The sequence below is a fragment of the Pogonomyrmex barbatus genome, unplaced genomic scaffold (genome assembly GCF_055798465.1).
Source record: "Pogonomyrmex barbatus isolate J1 unplaced genomic scaffold, ASM5579846v1 scaffold9, whole genome shotgun sequence".
Classification (NCBI taxonomy): domain Eukaryota; kingdom Metazoa; phylum Arthropoda; class Insecta; order Hymenoptera; family Formicidae; genus Pogonomyrmex; species Pogonomyrmex barbatus.
In genome coordinates, this window is record NW_028297193.1 from 1,915,885 (window position 1) to 1,936,982 (window position 21,098).

Consider the following 21,098-nt stretch of genomic DNA (forward strand, 5'->3'; position numbering starts at 1 on the left):
TCCAAAAAAGACATCTTGCAGATCTCTAAAGAATATTTTTTTTTTTAACTTCATATGCCTCATAGATAACTCGTAGACTTTTATATTGTTTAAGATGCAACACCGATGACATAACCGGGTCAAAAAAGGAAAAAAAAAAAAAAAAGAAACTTGAACTTGGGGAGAAACGAGCGCGGCTCTCATGCAATTGGCGTGAATTAGTTTAGGCATTCCCGTCACCTGACATCGGCTGCTTTGCCGGCGAACCGTACCCCACGGGAACTTGGGCTTGGGTAGGAATACCGTAGCCGACGATCGGCACACCGGTCATCATTGGTTGCCCGGTCACAGGGTCGTTCATGCCAAACATACCAGCGGCCGCCGCCACTGCTGCCGGCGGCATTTGTTGCTGCAGCGGCTGTTGCTGAGCGATCATCGCAGCTTGTTGTTGCTGCTGGACCATTGGTGCCGGCCGTGACGGAGACCCACCCAGTGCCATGCGGATACTATCGTTGAGATCGTCGAAAGCGCTCTTGCTAGCGGAGGGTGCCGGGGCCGCTGTCGCCGTTGGCGCCGTCGCCACCGCCGGCCTACCATGTGATGCTCCTCCGCCGATACCGACGGTCGGAGACAATGCACGCGGTGCGGCACCGTTCGCGGCAGCAACGGCGGTCGCGGGTGGCGGTGGTCTAGGTGGCGGCGTAGCCGTAGACGATGTCTTGCCGGCGGCGGGAGACGCCGCCGACGCCACCACCTCGGCCGCCGCAGCATCCCCGTCGCCGCCGTTCGCGGGGTTCCTCAGCATCGCGGCGGCAGCGGCAGGCCCGTCACCCCCGAAGAGATCCGCCTGACCGGCACTGAAGAAGTCTCCGGCTGGCGCCGTTCCCGTTTGTACCGTCTGTCCCGACTCACTGCCGGCGTTCTGATCAAAGAGCCCGAAGGCGGCCGCGTTTGTCGCTTGTTGGCCGCCAGCAGTACCGAGGGTTGGGAAATCGGACATGAAGGGATTAGGTACGGACGCCGTTCCTGGGGCGCCAGCTTGCGCAGAAAGTGATCAAGGTGCATAAGTTAGCTTCCTTCTGTTTTGCGTCCGGATAAGTAACAATGCAAAATATCTCGCAATTGTCATACCGTAACCCGTAAATTAATATGTTAAGGTAAAGAGGAAAAAAAAGAACAAATACAATGTTAACGCAATACAGTCGCTCGGTTGCATTCCTTTACAATATCGCGCGTCAGCATTGAGAATATATCGAATAACCAGCGCTTACGTTCAAATATTGTGACATGAAAAGAAAAAAAGAATGTAAGAATCGTAAATTATTTATATTATTAGATAGTAGCAATATATTCCACAATATTAATATAGCTATAAACGCTGTTTCATTCGGTACATCTTTATCCATAGCGTTAAATGGTATGTGTGATCGTTCAGGCGTACTAAGTATCGAAAATATAAGATGTATGAAATGCAAAAGTATCATAAAAATGACTATAAAAATTCTACAATAGAAATAGAAGGAATGATGTACAAGTAAAGACGGTAGAATAAGAAAATAAAAGTGCACGGAGCTTTTCAATCGTGAATGCGCTTGTATAATGTAACCTCCGTTTATGTTTATTTCGCTAATGAGTCACTTACTAGATTGCTGATCTTGATTTCCGAATACGGAGGAAAAACTATTATCTGTAACAAAGTTATTATTTGCTGGTGGCGCAGTTGACGCGAAACCTAAAAGAAAAAAGGAAATGGAAAATAAAAGAAAACGAAAATCAAAAAGGGAGAAAAAAATATAATCAAGCGCGGTGACGAAAGAAGCGATGATCACTGAGACTATATCGACTTTAAATGCTTGTGCTCACCAGTACCGTTGGTCATCCACATATTATTCTGCATCTGAGCAGCGGGTTGCGTGGCTGCTGCGGCCGGTTGCGGCGTCCCGAACATGTTTGCGAACGGATTGCCCGCCAATTGCAATAGATCATCCGATGCCTTCTGAGATTGTGGCTGCAATCGGTGACAACAATCGATCATCAGCTTCAATAAAATCTTATTGAATTTCTTATCAAATAAAAGATATAAACGTACCTGTTGACTTTCGGATGCTGACGTTGCAAATAGATCCACGATCGGCTGATTAGCGTTATTAGTCGGTGAACTGAGGAACGGATTCGTACTAGTACTTGACGGCGATTGTACTTTTGCCTGCAATGTATATCGGGGATTAATATTACATTCATGTGCCAGGAATCGCGATAAAAAAAAAAAAAAAAAAAAAAAAAACACTTGAAATGTTGTAAAAATTCAAATGGAAAAATAAGATAATAAGATAGAATATATATTGAGACAATTTCCAAACTCTTTCAACTCATCTCAGTTGGTTTGTTTCAACTTTGATAATTAGCAGTACCTTGTATTGATTCATGGCAGCTTCCTCTTCCGCGAGAGCTTGCTGTCGCAACGCCTCGTCGATATGGCCATTCCCGGTTTGCTCGAGTCGCGCATTGCTGGCTGCTGTTCCGAACGCGGTACTGGTGGAAGACAGGGCGGACACTCCCGACTTTACATTGGTTCTATTGCTGCTTTTGGGCGATGATAGGATGTCGGATGTTGTGGTGTCGATGGATGGAAAGAGGACGGACAAGAAGAATACGGAAGGTCCGTTTCAGCGAATTCATAAAATGTGGCGAAAGAGAGAGAAAGAGAGAAAGGAGCGTAAAGGAAAATTGATAATTGAAAATAAAGGAGAAGAGACAAACAAAAAAACAAAAAACAAACGGTGTAGTACGTATAGATGTAACAATGCGTAGAAATGCATAGTGTGCATTACCACACGCACACTCGCATGCATCTTTTCTTTCATACACACGCACTCACATTTTCTCTCTTATTTTCACATCTTTTCACTCTTCTTTTTCACCTGTTTACTAAATTTCCTAATACACATATGCATTTATACTCGTGTTCTACATTTTATAGCGAAACATAACATCAAGCTTGCACACTCAATCAAATTATATAGTACACATTGATGTAAATTTTTATATTTCAATAGCGTACTATAAGTGTTGAGTTTGCTATAATAAGCCATTATACAGATAAATATATGTGCATTAAAACGTTATACAGTTTTTCCACACATAAGATTCTTACTATTTCAAGATACTTTAATCAATGGTTGCGTCTCAATAAATTAAGGATTACGAGAATAATAAATATTTTGTCTCTAAATTCCGTGATTGTAGCCACATCAATCAATATTATTCCATTTAACTTTTAGGCAATACAATTAAATCGTCAATATTGTTAATTGCAATTGACGATTTATTATAGCGTGCTTAATATCTACGATAATCAACAGATCATAGGGGGAAATAGATCAATTATCTAAATACATTATTGTAAATTCATGCAGTATACGTGAGCGGTAATTGGATCACTAATAATTATAGTTAAGATGAGTAATAATTATAGTTACGATTTTTGATGAGAAATACGCACACATATACGTAAAAATTCAATACCAAATTTAGGAGCATAGAATGGATATCTAAAATAGGTCAGGGTATAAATGTAAACCAAATATTCTAAAAATAAATACTAAATATTAAATATCAGAGAAAATTAACCTCGTATTTAGGGGATATCATCCCGAGAAATTTTACAAGTTGAATAACTATTCAAAAAGACAATATAATTTTTCAAAGATAGTGCTTAAGATTACTATCTTCCAAAATTTTTTGCGACATTTGCACAAATAAAGAAAAAAGAATGACGTTTAATATTTTTTATGTATATAAAATGATCAATGATTAACATATGATATTTGAAATAAACGAATTCTGTGTCATAATTCTTATATATGCATGTGCGATAAACGTAATATGTAAATACTCATAGCTTAAGAAGCTTGTAAAGATGTGTAGAAAAACGTGTTTCTGATCATCGGGTATGAAAGAACAATGAGACGAAAACTGATGGATTCTGGGAAAGTATATAGAGAGGGAGAAGTATATCGATTTCAATAGCATTCAGCATAGGACGTTTAAAATTATCCCTACATCGATCGTTGTGAGACTTAATGAATCGAATAAATGGAAAAAATTGACATACCTTGCCGACTGCGTTGGCGTATTCGCAGCAGAACCCTTTTTTCCTTCCAAGGAAGCGAGATGTTGCTCTAAAGCATCCAACAAACTACTAGGTGCCTAAAAACAATTTATTCGTTATTCATAGAGCACTGTTAGAATTTTTCGATAAAGTGCAAGATAAAATTTAGCTGTGCATTTGGTCTAGAAGAGATTTCTCTCCACTAAAATGCATGCATTTATTTAAGAGAATCTGTGAACTCATCATGGATACTCTTGAAAAAGTATTACGCTAAAAAGATATAAAAAGATTGACATGTATAATCGGTTCACAAAATCTCCCAGAATAAATATCGCCAATTATCTATGTTGCTTGCTATACTAGGCCACACTAACTCTATCTCGTTAAGATAATCAGAGATGTTATTACCTGTCAATAATGTAAGAGGAAGAAACAAATGAAAATATTACTTTATCGGTTATATCGTTTTTTTTTTCGCTCATCGTTAAGTTGTTAATATTTAATTTATCAAATTGGTAACCGATAATTATATATAAACAATTAAATCCTTATTATATGGATTATATAATATTATATAGATATTATATTATATAATATTAGATAGATATTATTAGCGAGGTAGTGAGATAATAAATATTTTTGCGCACATACCTTCGTCAGATCTGGTATGTCCCCTTTATCAATGCCAACATTCTATAAAGAAAATAAAGATAATTCTAACATGATTATAACTGTTATTTTCACGCACGAATCATATAACTTACTTCCGCGACTTTGAGAAATTCTCCGACCCTGTCCATGCGTATTAGGAATTTCTTGTAAAGGTCTAAAGCGTCTCGACACTGCTTCTTGTTCATGTCGAAATATTTTTCTGAAATTACAATTACGAACGTTTAATTAATTCATATTTATAAATTTTTTAATATGCATTCGTTGAATTTGAATATGCGATAGGAAAAGAAAATATTGAATAATGTTACCTAACAAATTAATGATGCCGTCATTATAACAAGCAAATAATCTGATAAGATCTCGAAAGAGGAGCATGAAGGCCATGTTTATGACGCCATTCGTGAGGTCGTTAGCCGTGCAATCAAATTCCAACAGTGCGTCGAGTTGCGACTGCAGTACCGGCAAAGTTTTCAGGAGTTTCTCGGCGTTCATTGTGCGTAGAGTGCCGTCTTCCTTCCTGCAATGTTGATTATGCAATGAAAATTTAATTTCCTCATTAAATACAAGGTAAGATTTCGAAAAATAAAATACTTTGAACACGTACCCTCTTTTTACTTTGCAGAAATCGAACGCTACCGTTCTATAGGAAAGAGCTTTCTCGTTGAGATACTTGGCATAACGTCTGATGAAGGGTGACATGTCATATCCTGACAAAACAGAAACAACAATTATTCACCGTTATTTATAATAAATATTGTAGACATAATACAGAAGCACTAAATAGGCATCGCCACGCAACAATGCGTAAAAGTGAAATTAGAAAGTCGGCAGTGTGATTGCATTAATTTCATAAAGTTACACAAGCTTGCGTGTCGGCGCCGATTGGAAATTATAATTTTGTCAACATCTCGTAAGCCTAATCACACATTTATAATACTTGCATTGGGTATAATTATCAACGCATATCAATTAGTACATACATAGATCATAATCAAATTCATAACAAGTATGTTAATTTCTCTTATTCTCGGAAAGTTAAAATCAAACACATATACAGAACTATAGAAAGAAATATGATTAACGTGTATCATTAATGTAACGAGAAGGATGTTTGTGATTAGAACTCACCCACGCGTATTCCTGCTTCATGCCCAAAGAGATAGAAAGTTAGTCCAGGTTAGTAAATCGTACACATAGATGCCAGATACATGAAAAAGAGAAAGATTTCGCATTTTCCATATGGATGATAGCTGCGCAATGCGAGAAAATTAGTAGCATGGAAAACTTTTTGGAAAAAATCGTGGTTAAAATAGAAAATTTCGCATTGCTTAAATAATTCAAAATAATTATTTAAACGATTTAATAATTGCTGCCGATCAATGTAACAGTCGATTATATTTAACGATCTCCAATCGGTGAATAAAATTAGATCTTCGTAAACAAGTTTTTGAGGTGTTCGCGATCAGTTATTCAAATTACGGCGTGTTGCAATTTTCTGTGCGACGCATGCATATTAAATCAGCTCGCTCAACTGTCGAGCGAGTCGAATCTTCTAATGACGGAATATCAGTGTGTAATTTTTGTGAGCGAGAGTGCGGAAAGCCGTGCGCATCGTGCTGCGGTGAGTTCATATCGCGATGGTTTTGTTAATACAGAAATGAATGTTAATCTCTCCAGATAAATTGTATTTTTACATTTCGCACGGCTTGTTGATATCAATTCTCTCTCAAGTAAGATACTTCAGAATTGATGGAAAATGGACATCTTCTCATTCTACAATTTAAAAGATAATTATTCTTCGTAAAAAGTAATTATAAAAAATTGTAAAAAATATTTGGGTAAGATAAAAAAATATTGTAATAAAATGTTGTGTGTAAGATAAAAAATTCATTTATCTCATTTTAAAAAGATAACTCTCTTTTCATGAAATTTGATACGATAAATGACGAAGTGAACAACGCAACGTTATCTGCTTCGAATTTCAAAAGGAGTAACGCTCGATGCCATTGATCTCCGTCAATTCTGAGACAATGTGGTATCTCGTGGAGAGCACAAAGCCTCACTACGATCATTTACGAAATAATCACCTTGTACGCCGCTCTTGTCAAGGAAATTACTAAGCTGAAACGTGCTGTTGCTGGATGCGAGATATTGCGTGAACCTCTGTAAATAGACAAGTCATTTCACAAGGGTGTACTACGGGCGTCTCGCGGGTCAGACAAGCGAAAGGTAATTACCTCGTTGCCATAGCACATCATGTGATGCACGGTGATCAGGGCCTTAAAGACTACTGTCCAATTTGTGTTCTGCGACCGCTCTATCAAGAGATTAGCGAGCTGCGGTATGGAGACGTTCGGCTCATTGGTGCAATGGATTAAATCTGAAACAGGAGAGAAGGAGATTATTTTCGGCGAGTCCAACCAACATTTTATTTGAAGCTAAGGCGTGCATTCTCGACTTTGAGAGGAAACGATGAGTGTACGTGGTGCAAAATCTCGTCGCATGCAAGGCACAATGAGAGGCACTGACCTCCACCTTATAAGATTACAACGATAATTTACATATGTATGATTCACAGTCATCACCGGTGACAACGCTATTGCATTATGAGAGTCTCTCCAATCCGTTGTTTTCATCTCGGATCTCAAGTCCCGCTTTTGGTAGAAATAAAAATCTTCATTCGTTTGTACATTAGTTTTACGGAAACGTTCAACAATTAAACGTGAAAGTGCGAAAGGTAAAAGCGAATTAATCCTAAATCGCTGGTAATCAAAGCAACGGCTTGCCTAGCGTAACCTATTAAGTATAATTAAGTCATTAATTAAAATCAGCGCCCGCCTTTTATCTCGATTCGATGAATTCTGAGCTTGATACAGATACGAAAAAGTGTACCATTACAAGTAAAAGACTCGATAAAAACGGATGCTGTTATGCCGAAGTGGACCAACCGATTTCATGCGAGTTAGAGAAAATCTGATTGAACCGTGGGATAGCTGCAATTGTTCTAGAGGCCATAATTGTTCTAGATCGCGAGATATCGGCATGGTCATGTATAACGTTCTCTTTTTCAAAGATCTTCATAATTTTCACATGGAATTTTTCCAGTTGCAGTTTTTAACACTCGGATGATTCAGATATTCAGATGATTCAAAAGACTCTTATGATTCAGCATTCGCATAATTCTCATCGTTTATTCTTCTTATTTTACACGCTATCAACGTATGCGTAACATAAGCGATTCAATAATCATGATCTCTGTTTTTAATTAAGATCACAACTTGCTGTAGCAATAAAACTGACAAGCAAAAATAGTACGCTTGATAAGTATAAGAATCAAATAACTTTCATCCATAACATACATCCACTAAATTATCGTATGCAGACATGACCCAGCAGCATCGACCGTGATAACCCGTAGAAAGTTTAAAAATACGAAAAAAATTATGTATCTTATACTTGTATGTATATATCGTTAACGTACGATTATAATTCAAATTAGTAAAAACAAAGATTTTTGTAGTCAACAATCATATTTGCAAAAAATAAAGTGTGTGTGTGTGTGTGTGTGTGTGTGTGTGTGTGTGTGTGTGTGTGTGTGTGTGTGTGTGTGTGTGTGTGTGTGTGTGTGTGAAACTGGCATATTATTTCGTCGAAACTAATTTAAAAGTTATAATTTTATTGTTAATAGTTTTATAATTTTATCTAGATTAAAAAAATAATTCTAGCTGTTCAAGCATAAAAATTTCTCAAAACTAATTGAGACTAATTCACGCATCTCACTTTGTCTCAATATAAATTTTTTTAATATTCATTATTTAAAATTGTAATTGTAATTTCTATATAAATTCTAGGAAAAGTTTTAATAATAATCATTGTTTTTTTCATTTTTTAAATAATTTTTCTAGCCCAGAAAAGGGCACCTGCATATGAAACGTTTGATTTTCAAAAGTTTTATTTGTCATAAAATAAAACAAAAAGAGAAAAATTCTAAATTAATAAATTTTCAAAAAATAAACTGTCAACGTCGTCATATATAAGTTAAAATAAGTTATTTCATTATTTAAATCTATCTTGAAAATTTGCAGTTTTGCTACGTATGATTATAATTGAAATTATCGTAAAAATCATTTCTTTGATACATTGATAATTATATTTGATACATAAAATAAGCTATAGATTTACATATTAATTATATAATTCTGCTCTACAGATCCTGTTCCTGAAGAATAGAATGAAAATTTAAGCTTTTAGAGCCATTGCTTTCGTCGTGCCTGCACCTAAAAATGGGAATAGCCGATGCTATCGATCACCGTGGTGGTTCGATGGTGGTGATTCTGACCTGCATGTAACGAATTCGAAGGCTCGTGCGAGTGTGTCGCGAACATACCGTGAAAAGAACGCACGCGACGATAACGTCAATTGCGCTACGACGACGAGGAATTCACGAAGTGGACGACGGCAATCTACGCGACTATCAATCGCGATTGATCAACGAAAGTAGTCGGTCCATGGTCAAAAGGATGGTATAACAAGGTCAACAATCGCGTTATCATGCGAAACGTGATGATATTTGACGTCACTTTTGATATGTGATCCGTACTCACAAGTCATGAGGTTTGGTACACAGTTACCATGAGCGTATCAAGAACGCAGAACGTACTACGTTTTTTTTTTCTTCTTCAAGCTTCAAACTTGATCAAGTACTGATTAAAACCCGTTTGTATAAGAAATAAATTAAATATGTCAGTAGTCGTAAACTCCATGGAATAAGAAGTAAAAGTATCTATGTTTAACATATAATAACGAGTTAAGATTTAACATTTTAATGAGAATTCTTATCTACCCATCACCGATACGTTCACAGTTATTGTACGATGTCGCAATTTGTTCGTAATTCACGTTCGTGCGTTTTGCTTTACGCTCGCGCAGAGAAGCCGCGTTTATTTGAGACCGACGCGAAAAGGACGGGAGTTAAGCAACGAGTTTTGCCGCGAATAGTTTCTCACGCCTTTAATGCATCTCTCGCCCGACCGACCCGATGATCCCGCAATATCGAAGTCACGACGAGAGGGCTCCGAATGAAAGTGCAACGCGAGAGCGAATGTAACGAAGGGGCACCGGATAAACGCGAATAAAGTAGTGAATCAGCACCAAGTATTGGACTTCATCTATTCTGCGAACTGCAATATTTCCATATGGTTATCATTCGCGATAAACACACTCGACGTTACCGCGACAGAATCGTCCAATTAGCGTGAAAAGTGCTCGTGCAGCAAGCAAAAGCATAACAATTATTTATATGCAACAGTTTATTTACTCTTTAATCCAGAAGCGGAATGAAACATTTTATCTATTCTATAATAATCCTCTAAATTATTTAATTTTCTTTTTAATAAAAGAAAAACAATAATAATAAAAAAAAATAAATATAACGTATGAATTAGAAATACAAGTATAGAAGTATGAAGAAAATTTATTTATAAGGCTTGTACAGTTAAAAATTTAAACATTTATCTCAGCTATGCAAGACTGTCTGCGCAGGCAATAATGAAGACGTCTCGCGAGAGATTATCGTATTAAAGAAAAATTGCAATACGCATCAAATGCAAAAGGTGCATGGGCGGACGCAATGAATAATGTGATCTGTCTTGAGCAGCATGTTTGTTCGACCTTGCGAGGCTTCCCGTTCTAATTATAATCTCCCAAACACGGACAGATTTAGCAGCTAAGTAACGTCCGCCTTGGCATTGCCGATTGTCAAAAAGCAAATACGCATCTCGGACATTCATTCAAAAGCCTGAGGCTGATTCACGGAAATGACGCGTGTTTTTTATCATTTTGACATGTGAAACAGATGCAAATCTGCATCGAATAAAAAAATTTTGTCGAATGGAAAGCCAATTATCTTTTGTCATAACGTATATCAAAGCGAAAGATATATAATAATAAATAATAAAATATAAGAAAATTTAGGAAAATTTTAAATATAGGAAATTTTAATAATGTTGCATCCAAATATTAATTATAATATTCCAAGTAATACGAATTCAGTTATTAATTATTTTTTTAAAATATGAGAAATATTAATGTTAAGTAGCTTATCATGAACAAAATACGCGTTTAATCAACGTAAATACACGTTTGAAGAGACACAGAGCTGATAATATGCAGAGAGAGAGAGAGAGAGAGAGAGAGAGAGAGAGAGAGAGAATGCGCGTGCTTTTAATAAATCCTCCGATAATGTTGCACGATTGATAATCGCCGGAGGATGTTAAAATGCAATATGCTGGTAAAAACAATCGCTATCTAGACGAATTGAAGGGGTGTGTGCACCGACCGACTGACTGACTACATGTGTATATCTCCAGACGCGGACGGGGGCGTGCGCGATAGCGCGTTTTGGCAATGCAAGCGATTACAAGCTGTAAAAAGCAGAACTCGCTTGTCGAATGGAAAAACCTCAGAAACTTCCAATCGAAACTGAACGATCGTCGAATATATGCAGGACATTCCGGAATTCATTCCAATTTAAAATTCTGACAGAATATTTTCCGCAAAGCAAAGAAGTCTTTTCAGGAAAAATTTCGGAGAGAGACATGATATTAAAATATTGAAATATCATATTATTAAATGCAAATTAAAACGCGATATAGGCGCGCGCGCGCGCGCGCGCGCACACGTGTATATTTGTATAACAAACGAATGTAAAATATTATCTTATTAAAATGAGTAACTCTTCAATTATACCATCCAATTAAAATTCTGACGAAATAACGCGAATATCGGAACATTTAAAATTCTGCAGAACTAAATACTGTATTTCCAAGCCGGATATTGTATCTTTCCGCGTAAAAATAAAGTATGTAAAATTAAACAACAATAATCCTCGAATGAATTAAAGATTGAAAACCGGAGCGATTTGCATACATAACAGTCCCGAAGTGGAAATATATTTCCGCCGTTATTCCGTTACTCCTTTCCCTGGATATAAAAGTATCCGCGGGTCTTTTGATACCCACCGTGAACTATTCCCCGCGGATGACCCTCGCTATTTTCCCTCATTGCAGAGGATGACTTTATGTCGCAGTCAACCGCGCTAATGCGAAGTTAAGAATGTAGCCGGCCGTTCTCTCCGGCCGTCGTGTTCCCGGGGTCGCGACTCGTCCCTGGTACATTCAATTTCTCTCTTTCTCTTTCCTCTTTTTTTTTTTCCCCCCGCGCCCCAGGCTTCCTTCTCCTTCGTTCTTCGTTCTCGATATCAACAGCCTCCGGTTCACAAAGGCCTTTCGCGCGCGCAGGACGCATGGCAGCACGCCGGTTACATGTTTGTAAGTTTAATCTCTGGCAGTGGTACACCTATTTCGACACGTTCGAATTCTCTCGACGTATAACCGCAAGACACTCGCAGGTATTCGCATCTCATATTGTTGAACACGGCAGCTTTATTTCCTCCTGCACTTTTCAGAAGCGTTAGGGTAGACTGAGAAACATACGCGTTTAGCCGTAAACGCGGCTCTTGGGACAACGGCAAATAAAATTTAGTCATCACGTTTTATTCGGCAAAAAATTTAGCCGCGATAATAACATATTTAATTTATTATTTGATCCTACTTTAAATTGATTTTATATTTTTTCAGAATGTTGTCTTACATATTTCAATTTCATTCGCAACAGAGATATCAGGTTTAACTAAGTTTAGCTTTTACTGAGGAAAAAACATAGATATAAAAAATTGCGACGTAATGTTTTGATTACCGCGATTACTTCTTTTTATAAAATCATGAATAAAACACGCAATAATTAAGAAAAATTGTCGTATAATAACATAATATATACAGATCTGAAATAATGGAATTCTTGGAACTCCAAGGTTGAACTCCATTTAGTTTTCGCAACGTTTTATTTTCGTCATTCTCTGCGAGATCTCCGACCGAGTTCGCCCGGCTTATTTGGCCATGTTTCCGACAAAAAAAAAAAAAGAAGCAAAGGGAAGAGAAGTCGCAACGTGGCGTCCGGTTCGAAATTCGCAAAGTGCATGCAAAGTGTTGACTGCGTCAACGCCGAAGACAACAGATGGAACGATGGAACGCGAACGGACGATATCTGGCACCTTATGCAAATGCGGCGATAGCGCGCGAGGCACGCGCGAATAAATTCTATTTTCGAGTAAGTGGAGCGCACGATAAGGCGATCGATTGCAAATCCGATCCGATTTCGCGATCGTAAATTGCGAAACGTCGGGTGTGTGTCGCGAGGCAATCGATACATCGCGGACAATTTCTGCATTCATCCGGTCAATATATATCGGCCAATAATGTAAGTGAGAAGTTTTTCTCGTCTTTTATATACGAGGACGAAACAGAAAGGTCTTTGTGCACGCATGAAATTAATGCATACTTTTCAGATTTTATCCGCCTTGCGTTATCTATTATGTTACGCTAGGAAGGAAAGAATTTTCAAATCTACCACACTGAAGTAATTACGAGCGAAAACCGATAGCCCAAATGGAATACCAAATTTCGCTTCAATTTTTCATTCGAAAAATTTTATTCCATATGTCACAAAATTGTTGATAACATGGAAAACGCGATCCCCGCAATAATTTATATAATTTTATCTTTATCGATTTATATGTGCCCAACAATTCGTGTTAGGAGAAAAATTTTAGAAACGCGGTCACTCTGCTCGCGCTCTATAAGGATTCCTTTCACATGTGATTGCCGCGTGTAACCGAGAAAACAAATATTCGTCGAATCATCTCGCGTAAAAGACGTGCCGTTGTTTTTCCGAGCGAAAAATAGAGACGCTATCGATTGACCTCTCGGGTGCATTAATGCGACACGAGAGGTTCATAGTGTTCTATCAATTGATACACGGTATGCAACAGAGGGAGAACATTGACCGTGACAGCTACGACGGATGGACTTGAATCTTCAAACCAACCAATATCTTTGTTTACCGCGAGTTTTAATTATTTCACTTAAAAAGCAACAAGCAACGCTAAACGACTCGAATTATATCCCGAAAACATCCGTTAATTAATGTACTAATTAACAGTATCGTAAAACTGTGCATATCACAGATGCGCAAAGAATACCTCGCAAAACACTCGCGACGTCAAGACGAAGTCGAGAGATGATAAGAGGCTTTGAAGTAGAAATGAGACTGAATAGCATACACATATACATAGATAACTTCGTAATGAATTAAATTTTTTCACCGTTTCAATTTAATCCATTTTTTTGACATCGTTTTTGACATCGTTTTTAATTCTCAGTTACGAATATGGAGTTTCTCTAAAAATTCTACCATCTATTTTATAATTTTATAATTTTATAATTTTCACTGATTATATGCCTTTTTTGTAGATAAAGTTTAATTCTTCGTAGAACTGATGCTGAAAAATGTAAGGAAAAATAGCAAGCAAGGGACAAATTAATTTTGTGTTTCCCTCTCTTTTCACATCTGAAAATAAGAATTTATATTCGCCAGCGTGTGAAATCTGCAGTTTAAAATTTAAATTTTCTTTAAATTTTCTTTAAATTTTTTTCTTTTCGCATACACAAAATAATCTTACATATGATGTTATATAATCTGGCAAGTGAGAGGAGGCAGGCAACAGCCAGACGGCGAACAGCCGAGAGCTGATCAAATCAGATTGATCCATCAAGCAAACCGAGATTGGCCGAGGTCCACTTTCTTACATGACATTGTAGCCCTAGTTTCACGTGACATCGTGTCGGCTATAACAGTGTCGACTATAATATCGATTGATGCTGCCCTCGGAATGCTGCCCAGCGGCGAGAACGTTGACCGTGATGGACGTGAATGACTTTAAAGGTCCGTTTTACCTAATCGTTAAACACTCGTCTACATCCGCGACCATGACGGTAGTGTCATCGATTGAACGCACCGAGGCCGCACGCAGCGCAAGAAACGACAGCCTTGAAAAGTGCGAATGACTTTAAAAGGCCTCTCTTTTTAGGCCCGAGAGAGAGTGGTAGTTTTACGTAATGTTTCGTCTCTCTCGTAATGACTACTACAATCTTATCAATCGGACTTTCTTGTGCACCTCACAGGGAAAAGTGTTAATCGAACGATGGAAATCATGGGATGAACAGAGGCGAGCAAGAATGAATAGCATAGAAAGAAAAAGACTCTTTAAGATAAATCGCATTCACTCCAAGTGAATGATTTTAAAGGAACAGTCAGCGTCATTGTATAACTCCGAGGTAAAAGGAGAAAAATGGATAATCTTTATAATGATAAGCTTAGAAATAAGAAAGCTTCGAGTGCTACTATAAACATTCGAGATAAATTTGAAAAAAAGTGTCATTATGCGCTCATCATCATATCTTATATCTTTTATTCTTTTAATCTATTTTTACATATATAAAAAAATGTTATAAGTATCTCTAGTATCTCTAGTATATATAAAAAAATGTTATAAGTATCTCTAGTATCTCTAGTATAATTTTATCTATAAAATTTTGAGGATCTTAAAAAAATGGAAAAATTGTTACCGCGAAGAAAGAGAAGGGATTTAATAATTGCTTCAAGGTAAAAGAGATCGACAATCTTGAATTCCTGATATGCCAGAATAATCTACATATGCATTTTTACCGGTGATTCATCAGAAAACTATTCGCGGTGTAACATGTAATATGACTTAGCATCTGTTCCTACAAGCTGCAGAATAACATTTGTTGTTCCATATGCGAGTTGTCTCGCGAATAGTTCGCTATATCGTGCAATTATACAGTTTAGCGTATGAGCACTCATCATTCTCTATCCTCGCGTCGCAGAATATCGGTTCTCGATCCAAATCGCTTCACGCTCGATTCGCGGTTGCGGAGAAACCGGTGAGAGTAAACAACATTTTCGAAACAACAAGGATTCGTCATTAGAGGCAACGACCATCAGGCCGCAACGCGATTTAATTACCTGGCGGATGTGTGTCGCGGGAGAAAATCGTTACGAATTTCCCAACGTTATTACATTTACACTATGTGAGAGGTTTTGCAAGATATAACAGGAGATTCCGTGCGAGTATCCGCGAAAGGTGTCTTACCAAATCGGCTTGTATAAAAGTCGCATCCCCGTTACGCAGTTTTGCGTCACGTTGCGCTTTTGTCACATCGTACCAATGCGATCGTATATACTCAATGATCGTAAATATCGACTCGTACAGCTCTTATCGTTTCGTAACACTGCACGTAGAGTAAAAGATCAGTACGTCACAAGAATAAACAAAAAGAGTAAATAAAATATAAATTCAACAGAAAGAAAAAATTGTTAGAAATTGTTACAGAACTGTTACAAAGATCTGGTCTTTCGAGCAATGCCACTTATTATTATTATTATTATTATTATTATTATTATTATTGAAAACTTATCTCGGCTTAATACTTGATTACTTATTTGGAATAAACAAAGTTCAAAACCGATATGATTTCGGCGAATTCTATTTAGAGAATATGACGAGGTATATATAACAATCTTTTCGTCGCGAGAGATTATTCTCAGTATAAAAAATATTATAATTATATGAATTTTCATTTTTGTAACCGAAATCTCGTACGGTTTGTATAATTTTTTTTGTGCCGAATATATACGATAAACGAACGTTTTCGTTCCGTAAGATTATTGATCGACCGATAGCGACTTTGTGTGTCTGCCAGCCTGGTGAATTAGCGACACAAAGATTGGCTCCGCTTCTCTTTCGAGAAACTCCGGCTCTTTGTTAATTCCTCGGATCATCGACGCGGGTCATGGCTCTAATTGTGCCTTCCTCTCCATCTTCATCGCTAATGCATCTCCGTTGCAAAAGTTCATTACGCGAATCCTCCAATATTGTAAACGGAAGAAATTGCTCAATACGATCGCGATGTAAGTTTAGAACGAAGAGAGAAAACTCACAAGAAAATTCCCAACTGTCATTATTCGCGATAATTTCTAGACACGATGAAAAAGACAATCGTCGGCGGTTAAGTATTACGATGAGTATGCTTGGGCAACATAAATCGTAAGATTATGACAACGTATGCGTTAAGATTATCGTCGTGAGTTAAGATTATCGATGAATTTTGCGTGACTTCGCGATAATTAAACGATAATCTATAATTTGAAAATGATAAGAAAAATTCTCTTCCTTCAAATTCGCAACAAATTGTAATCGATATAATAATAAAAAACATACATTTGTATTTTACACGGAAAGAACGATTTTTTTCAAGTATTTAAAAATTTAGTTATAGATCTAAAAATAATTTTATAGGATTATAAAAATAATTATGTAGAATACTTTAAGCATGAAAATAATATTATAAAAACTTTTGTTATTCTAATGGCCAATTTAAGCGTTCTACATAATTCTTTTGATAGTCCAATAAAATTATTTTTAAAATTATATTTAGCAAATTTTTAGCAAAACTATTCTTTCCATGTAAAATTTATTATTAGCACGATTAATCGTAATGCAAAATCGCACGCGATACATTGAAGTGTTGATTGGAAAATTTTAGGAATAATACAGCAAAATTCTACATCTCGTCTTTATATTCTTTAGTCACGATATAAATTTCTCTTCTGTATAATCTGTACTTCTGAATAACAACGGATTTAACTGAAAGTGATGAAGCTATAGTCTGAAAACAATTCAACATAAAGTAAATATTATTCTATTGAAATATACATTACTGAAGACGTTAATAAGACGTGAGTAAGCCGAAGAAAGAGGCTAGAACCGTGCTTGGCGTGAAGGATTCTAGAGCGTGTTCGTTTAAATTAGGACAGATTCATAAATTGGAGAATAAACGCTATCGTACGCCCACATATCGTAAGAAAGCATCAAAATCTAAAATCTCAGCGAAAAATTTATTTTATCACAACGAGAGGCGCGATGAAAGAATTATCGGACGATTTTTCCATACCGACGAATCGGGACTGTACTTTTTTGGCACACCCCGTAAATCTATAAAGCATTCCGTGCAACTATGCGCCAGCGAGATCGATAATTAAATGGAGCTCGAGGTACGTAGGGTTTCACGACTTATCTAGAATAAGATTCTGACGACAAATATACTGTTCACGGAATATACTATTTTCGTCAAGACTTGCTCGGTTGATATTCGCAAAATATATTGACAGTTTACTCGAAAATCCTTTAAGGAGAAACACATAGATATGAAGAAAGCATGAAAAATACGAAGCATTTCTTGAAATATAAGTTGCGAGAAAAATATATATGAGACACGATATAAATACGAAGAGATATCTCGCATTATATCATCGGCCGGAAAAGAGATAGCAATAGTTTTATCGTTTAATATAAGAAACGTCAAATAATACATATTTATGTATACAGATTATATTTTAGTAGACCTTAATTTCATCTGCCGCGCATTTATATTCCTCAAATTATAGTTCTAATATTATCTCTATCGTGCTATATGAAGTGTGCAAATTATAATGCATTTTAATAGCTATTTCGATTATCACATTCTCATGTACATGAATCATAAAACTACAAGTGCCGTTAAGCCGCAGCGTGGAGATTCACCGACGGATCGTCGAAGGATTATATCACGCGAAAACGTTTATTATAATTACGAACGTATGCAAATTACGAATCTTGCTAGGTGGGGTTCTGCTTTTACGCAAAAGCGAATCCATCGGATAAGATTTTATCGGCCTTTCATTCAACGTTCACAATTCATTCCCAGAAAGCGGCATCTCGATACACGTAATGACGTCTCTGTTAAATAATCACTCCAGCAAAGAATGACTTTTCCACATGAACAGAGTAGAAAGAGGGGGAGGGGGGAGAGAGAGAGAGAGAGAGAGAGAGAGGAAGAGAGAGGAAGAGAGAGAGAGAGAGGGAGAGAGAGGGAGAGAGAGAGAGAGAGAGGTCGAGCCTCGGTAGATAAAGGGTAAAGGCTGAAATAGACGACGATCGATTTTGCTGAATGTGAAATGGGGTTCATTGAGATCACGTGCACGTCGGGGTCAGATCGTAGGAGGAGAGAGAGAGAGAGAGAGAGAGAGAGAGAGAGAGAGAGAGAGAGAGAGAGAGAGAGAGACGATGGGGGCGATAGAGTCCTGAGGCTATCAATCGACTATCAAAGTCGTCGTTGTCATCCGTTGTCATTCCGACGCATTTCACCCCACGGACAACGGAAGGAAATTACCAGCGATACGTAATCAAACAGCATGATTAACGGTCGCTACCGCGAAAGGTTCCGTCACTTTGGAAATCACTTGTCAGCTCGAACGAGGAAACCCCCGCCTGAGATCCCTCCCCCCGTTAATCCCAACACGGTAATGTGTATATATGCCATTGTGTTTACACGAGAGATGTGTACACGAGATACGTACGTTTACCCAGTTAACATAAACTCTCGTGGTTTCCAGTTTTGCGTGAATTCCACGCGAGTTGGCTAACGGCGAGATATACAGACTCAATCGACGCTAATCTCTCTATTTCTTAAATTTTTCTTCAAATAATTATGTTTAAAAAAAAAAAAAAAAAAAAAAAACAGTTCAAGGAATACAAAGGTACTTGTCACACGTACGTTGTTGAGCAATTCTTTAGCTATTACGATTATAAATAAATTTCAGAACATGTAAATCTATTTAGATTTAAATATATAATTCATTACATTTACGTTTACGTATTCTACGTTTCTTTTCTCATTTACGCGCCGTTAACACGCAAACGAAGTAAAAACGTAAGCACGTTCTAGCCTCTCGGTTTAATTAATTATCACTCTAATCTGAGTGGAATTAATTCTGACGTAAAGTTCAAGGCACTACCGAGGGACCTTCCAACCCCTCGGACGTAGATTTATATAGATCCCCCGAACAGTTTCGAAGAAATTTTATATCAGATTCAAATAAAAAAAAAAAAAATCAAGTATTGACAGAAAAGAAGAGTAAGGATTTCATCATCTCGATTCTGTCCGCCCACTTGCTTCAATGACACGACGATAATAATTATGCAAACGACTCGGGCGGTAAATGTGAAAAAGTAAATTTCGCGTTTTGTTTCACACGCGCCAGACATTACGAAAATATTATTATTAATTTCAGAGATAAACGCGGAAAAAGAGCGCTTCTTGAATGTATTCTGTATGTATTTAATAAAACACATAGACACAATACTGATTATCTGGCAATAAAAGATATGCCGCTTTCGTAACCGCCGACACAATTCGGCTTGATAGGCATCGTTCACAGATTAAACGAACGACATTTGCATGCGAGCGTCCGACATTTACATAAAAAATAGTCCGCGCTGAAATTTGTCTTTTTTCGGAAGCGAAATTCTAGAATCGAATATCTTTTGCATGTGAATGTCTGATGAACCCGAATAGAACGGTTTGTCGGATATATCGTCGGATTCAATCCTTTTCCATCGGACTTTCAACACTTTTCTACATTTCTCTCCGTTTCTATCCCCCCCCTCTCTCTCTCTCTCTCTCTCTCTCTCTCTCTCTCTCTGTCTCTCGAAAGGATCAATTTAAGCCTATTCAATTCACGCGCATCCAAACGAAAGGGAAGTATCGCGGAGAAAGCAAATCGTCCTTTCGCGTGAGCTTTGACGCGCGTAACATTAACAATTATTTTTTTATAATTAAGCACCTTCGTGTAACGCGTGACGCGCAATTAACGTCCCGGAGCCTCCTTCCGAGTATCGGAAATAGTGTGTTTAACGATCGCGCCCTCGGAGCAAGGTCTCCAGAAATCGAACATGCGTGGAGCGAGGTCTGTCCTCTTTCCCACATCGCGCCTTCCGCACCATCCTATCGTGATTCCCTTTTCTTCCCTTGCTTCGTCGAATGTACATACGTGTACGTCCGCTTCGTCCTTGCGGAGAGCGTGAAAGACACCAGCTGTAGGCAGGAGAGAGAGAGAGAGAGAGACCTCTAGTTCAATTTCCCTTTCAAGACACACCGCGACGCGTGATCATTGTTATTATATTCGTCAGGAGCTCCTGTCCGTTCCTCTCCCCTGATTCGCATGTTCGCGATCTTGACCGGAAACATTTCACGGGCCGCGAGGCTACGACGAAAGGCGCGGAAAGGCGCGGAGTGGAAATTCTACAAGTGCAAGTTCACGCTTTCGAGAAGTGGTTCAATAGATTTCGATTGCTTTAATCGCCGCGTCGACGTATATAATCAAGAGGAGAATTGAAACCGCGGCGTTCAGCAAATCGGTCTCGTTTCGACCATACCCGTGTCCGGGAATTTCGCTCAACACCGAGGATTCGCGCGAAACCAGCGCGAGGGGAAGGGAGAGCCGAGTTCAAGCGGTGGCGAGTCTCTCTCTCTCTCTC

The 21,098-nt window shown here is 37.8% G+C and overlaps 1 protein-coding gene and 1 long non-coding RNA gene across 15 annotated transcripts in view; one reads left to right on the forward strand and one right to left on the reverse strand.

Annotated features, from left to right (window-relative positions):
- lap (phosphatidylinositol-binding clathrin assembly protein lap) overlaps positions 1-21,098 on the reverse strand; it is a 31,930-nt gene that overhangs the window by 10,169 nt on the left and 663 nt on the right. For 2 of the 14 annotated variants that reach the window (XM_089084751.1, XM_089084740.1), the window contains exons 2-14: positions 7,000-7,142; positions 6,850-6,925; positions 5,891-5,905; positions 5,367-5,469; positions 5,071-5,279; positions 4,855-4,961; positions 4,742-4,783; positions 4,094-4,188; positions 2,391-2,562; positions 2,069-2,185; positions 1,843-1,987; positions 1,622-1,711; positions 220-1,017 (exon numbers count right to left, since the gene is read on the reverse strand). In XM_089084751.1, the coding sequence (XP_088940877.1) occupies positions 220-1,017; positions 1,622-1,711; positions 1,843-1,987; positions 2,069-2,185; positions 2,391-2,562; positions 4,094-4,188; positions 4,742-4,783; positions 4,855-4,961; positions 5,071-5,279; positions 5,367-5,469; positions 5,891-5,905; positions 6,850-6,925; positions 7,000-7,142 (2,112 nt within the window). The remainder of the gene's footprint in view (positions 1-219; positions 1,018-1,621; positions 1,712-1,842; positions 1,988-2,068; positions 2,186-2,390; positions 2,563-4,093; positions 4,189-4,741; positions 4,784-4,854; positions 4,962-5,070; positions 5,280-5,366; positions 5,470-5,890; positions 5,906-6,849; positions 6,926-6,999; positions 7,143-21,098) is intronic. The other 12 variants (XM_089084742.1, XM_089084750.1, XM_089084741.1 and 9 more) reach the window with 12 other exon arrangements.
- On the forward strand, positions 6,853-9,565 carry LOC105428839 (uncharacterized). The gene is made up of 2 exons (XR_968044.2): positions 6,853-6,991; positions 8,973-9,565. It is a non-coding gene; the product is annotated as an uncharacterized LOC105428839 (long non-coding RNA).